The sequence below is a fragment of the Carex rostrata genome, chromosome 25 (genome assembly GCF_964058835.1).
Source record: "Carex rostrata chromosome 25, lpCarRost1.2, whole genome shotgun sequence".
Classification (NCBI taxonomy): domain Eukaryota; kingdom Viridiplantae; phylum Streptophyta; class Magnoliopsida; order Poales; family Cyperaceae; genus Carex; species Carex rostrata.
This window is the reverse complement of record NC_135942.1, coordinates 4,153,255-4,157,501: the sequence shown is the minus strand read 5'-3', so window position 1 is coordinate 4,157,501 and position 4,247 is coordinate 4,153,255. Positions and strand designations below refer to the sequence as shown.

Below are 4,247 nucleotides of genomic sequence, written 5' to 3'. Positions count from 1 at the left end.
TATTTATGGAATGACATACAAATTCTTGTCCAATAAAAATTTAAAGCTTCAAAACAAATTGAATTGAAATCATATTTAATGTTTTTCCTAAAAGTTTGTAATAACAATGCATTTGTGATGCAAATTAAGGAACATTTATAATTTTATATTGCAAAGTACATATTAAGAACATTTTTAATTAAACTAATCTGTATTACTGGTTTCGATTAACTTTCTCTGAATATAAAACTTGAGAAACGAGTCAGAGTAATTTAGCATATAATTAATTGTTTTGTAAATTATTTATGGAATTTTAATGGGATTCAAGTCCAAAACAGAAACTGAAAAGGAAAAGATAACGTTATTATATCCTTATCCAATATCACAAGTTCAAAATCTAGATAATTTTTTTTTCTTATGAATATTCAATATAAAGTTCTATTTATTGTTGTTCACTGATTAAGTAATTGAGTGGAGTAGAAGGACCATATTTACGTATGAAGAAGCAAGAATGTGGTAATCTCGGGAGATAGATAACATTTATGTTTTAATATTATTCCCAGAATCGGATCTATGAAACTAATTTAAAAATCAGTGCCGACATCGGGGCTTCAATTTTGTATTAGTAAGGTACTAAATTGAATTTTGGAGATTATTGACAGAGATGCAAACTAAACAAAATAAATAAATAAAAGTTCAAGGGCACTTTGGACATTTTTTTTACATATGCATAGCTGAAGTGTTTCAAGTTTCAACACGACTTGACCTGTAGTTTGAGCTTCAGTTGCCTGATAGTAGAATTTCAGCCAAAATGAATTGAATTTTATTAGAGAGCCTCTTGGGCTTATATAAAGATTACATCTTACAATCTAGTCCTTTGACTTTCTCTATATTCCTATCTCACGAATAGGTCCCTAAACTAGATACAAATACCAACACTGATAATATGAAACAGATGCTTGTAGCCAGACAAGTTGTATTCAAGGGGCTGATTGGCCTCCCCTATTCCCCACCAACAATCAACCATCACTCAATCCACACCAGCTATATTTAGCAACTTAAGGTCATTCATGAGACCGTCTGGATTAGCTACTTCACAGCTCAGGTTAACTACATCAAGCTGGTACAAGTCAGAAAAGGAACCACGTTATTGAATAGAGTAATAAACCTCGTTTAATGAAATGAAAAGAAAAGAAAGGAGACCATATGTTTCCCCGTAGGCTAAATGTAACACTTAGTCAGGCAGCTAAAGAAGAAGACTTGTTATTTACCAAATTTGAGGTAAGCAAATGCTCGAAAAAAGGGGGATCGTATATTTTTTTGGTCAATGTAGCTTTAAAATCATATCTACGATGCTGACATACGGGCCAGAACCTTTGGTGCATAAACTGATAGACATCAATCAATCAGCCCCTTTGAAAAATAGAATTATATTGGATAATGTGGTACCTGGTCATGAAATATTACATCATTAAAGAATAACAAAACAAACAAGGAGAAAGTATGCATAATAAAGGTAAATTCACTTTATCTAATATTTGGTTTGTGTGTGCTATTTTTTAAGAAAAAAGTATACGCAGCCAAAATAGTTCTTATAACCATGCAACTTTAAGATGTAAATTACCGGGAGGGAGCATCACGTAGAGTGGTACATAAGTCAGGCGAACTTCTCATCTCAGACCCCAAACTCTCAGCAATTTCATAAATAAAGAGATTTCCACTATTCAAACAGAAAATGTCTCCATTTCTAAATCCATAATGTCCTCTTGCAAACTTCTCATCTCAGACCCCAAACTCTCAGCAATTTCATAAATATCCTTCGCCATATGATGACCGGTATCTTCTGACGAAAATTTATACATACCCGAAGTACTGGGTTTCTTTCCCACATCAACCCAACTTAAACCTATCTCTTTCTTCACCCCTTTCTCTCTCATCTCCATCCTCACTCTTGCAACATTCTCCCACTCCCCTCGCTCCGCATAAATATTTGAAATTGACACATATGCCCCTGAATCTGATGGCCCAGTCTTCAACATAAAATCCGCAACCCGATCACCCATTTCTACATCACCATGCACCCTACAAGCATTTAACAAGCTTTGTAATGCTGGCATACTGGGCCCACCTGGCATAAGTTTAACCAAATTTTCAGCTTCTTCAAGTCTACCCACCTTGCCTAACATGTCAACCATGCAAGAGTAATGTTCTGGCCATGGCTCAACTTTATACACGCTATAAATCGAGTCAAATATCCTTTTTCCTGTAACAACCTCTCCCTTTGACCCACATGCCATAAGTATCGCAAGAAGAGTAATTCCATCAGGGGGTATTTTGGAATTTACCATATCTTCAAAAAGATCCAAAACTCTGTCATAATTACCATGTTTTGAGTGAGCAGAAATTATAGCAGTCCAACTAATAATGCATCTGTTGATAGTTTCATTAAATACCTTGTCAGAATCTTCTAAACTGCCTTGCTTAGCATACATGTCAATTAGGGCACCTGATACAAACTCATTGGTGTTTAAACCTAGTTTATTTATGTAACAGTGACACACTCTACCAAAAACCAAGGATACCATCTCTCCAGTTGAGATTGAACTAAGGACACTACCAAATGTGTATTGATTCGGTTTCAAGTGTAAAACCAAAGAAGAAAATATTTGAAGGGCCTCTTCACATAAACCATTTTGCTGATAACCTGATATTAATGCATTCCAAGATATTATATTCCTCACAGGCATATCATCAAAAACCTTCTTTGCATGACCCATTGAACCCAATCTTGCATACATTGTTATAAGGCTATTCAATACATTAACTTCAGTTGACAGTCCAAATTTGTAGCACATGGTATGTACCATACTACATTCACGTATTGAATAGTTGTTTGGTATTGCAAATAGTAATGCAACCAAGGTGACATCATTTGGTGTAACCTTATCTAGTCTCATTCCATTAAACCATGAAACTGCATTATTTGGATCGATAGATATCATGCTGGTCCACGAAACAACGTCCCTTAATCTCATGCCACTAAACACATTTTTCCCATAATCAAGTGCACCATTCCTGTAATACATAGATGTCAGGACATTAGATACCAATAGATCCCCGTCGATTCCGATTTTGGAGGATAAGCAATGAAACTGGGTTCCCAGCTTAACAGACCCACAAAAGGGCACGACAGTAGCAACTGTTGTCTTGTTGGGTCGGACCTGATCCTCCTTCAACATCTGTAAGAACAAGGGGATCACCTCTGACCCATTATTGCCTTCTTGGGCTAAACCATATATAAGGGCATTCCAAGAGACAGTGTCTCTTACAAGCATTTCATCAAACATCTGTTGTGCATCTTCTGTAAACCCACTTCTAGAATAAAATGTAATCAGTGCATTCCCCACAACAGTGTCCGAAACATGCCCGGATTTAAAGGAAAGGGAATGGATTTGAAAGCCTGGCAAAAAATCAGAAGAATTGGATGAAAAGGAAAGAATGGTGCTGATAGTAATGGCATCTAAAGAAAAACCAGCACGGAGCATTTGCAAGAGGAACTTCATGCCATGAACTACACAACCGAAGCTGGAGATAATGGTGTTCCACGAAACCGTGTCACGATTGGGGGCGATCTGGAATAACTCTAAGGCAATGGAGGAATAGCCCGATCTGGAATAGGCGTTTATGAGGGAATTGGAGACGGGAATGTGAGAGAATAGACCCGAGGTCACGGATAAGGCGTGGAGTTGTGAAATGGCGGGTTTGGAGGTGAGGTGTAAGGCGATGCATTTGGAGAAGGCGAAGGGGCAGGACAGAATGGAGAGAAGTGTTCTCTGAGGAATTTCCTCGAACAGTTGGCGTGCGGCTTGGGATTGGGATGAATAAGCCAGGCGAGAAACGGTTTGAAGAAATCGGAGCATCCGATAACATCCTAGCGAGAAGGAACAATTTTTTTGTTCTTCATTTTTAAGAACTTACAGGGAGGAGGGTTGCATATTTCCACTCTCTCTGTTTTGAATTTTTGATAGCACTGGACCACTGGTTTTGAAAGCTGAATCTGAAATAAATTGAAAGAGAACACGTCAGGCGGTCGGGGTGACGAGTGCGTGTCCTCTGAGATATCTCATATTTTGCGTGACCGACGTGTCCGGTGCCTATTCGGGGATACCGCAGGGGCCAGTATTATTTGAGCTTTGAGATTCGCGCAAAACGTATTTAACGGTTTGGAATTTCCGGGGTGACGGGTCCAAGTGATGAACTGCATATTT

General features: G+C 37.9%; 1 protein-coding gene across 1 annotated transcript; it reads right to left on the bottom strand.

The window, feature by feature from the left end:
• Positions 1–846: 846 nt before the first annotated feature.
• LOC144576193 (Pentatricopeptide repeat (PPR) superfamily protein) lies at positions 847–4,004 on the bottom strand. Its single transcript, XM_078326482.1, has 2 exons — positions 1,604–4,004; positions 847–1,099 (listed from the first exon to the last, which is right to left on the bottom strand). Exon 1 carries the CDS (start codon positions 3,897–3,899, stop codon positions 1,704–1,706), a length of 2,196 nt encoding a protein of 731 aa, XP_078182608.1. The 5' UTR covers positions 3,900–4,004; the 3' UTR covers positions 847–1,099; positions 1,604–1,703.
• Positions 4,005–4,247: the final 243 nt, after the last annotated feature.

Coding starts and splice junctions, on each gene's coding strand:
- LOC144576193 (XM_078326482.1), bottom strand. CDS start 3,899: ATGCTCCGATTTCTTCAAACCGTTTCTCGCCTGGCTTATTCATCCCAA.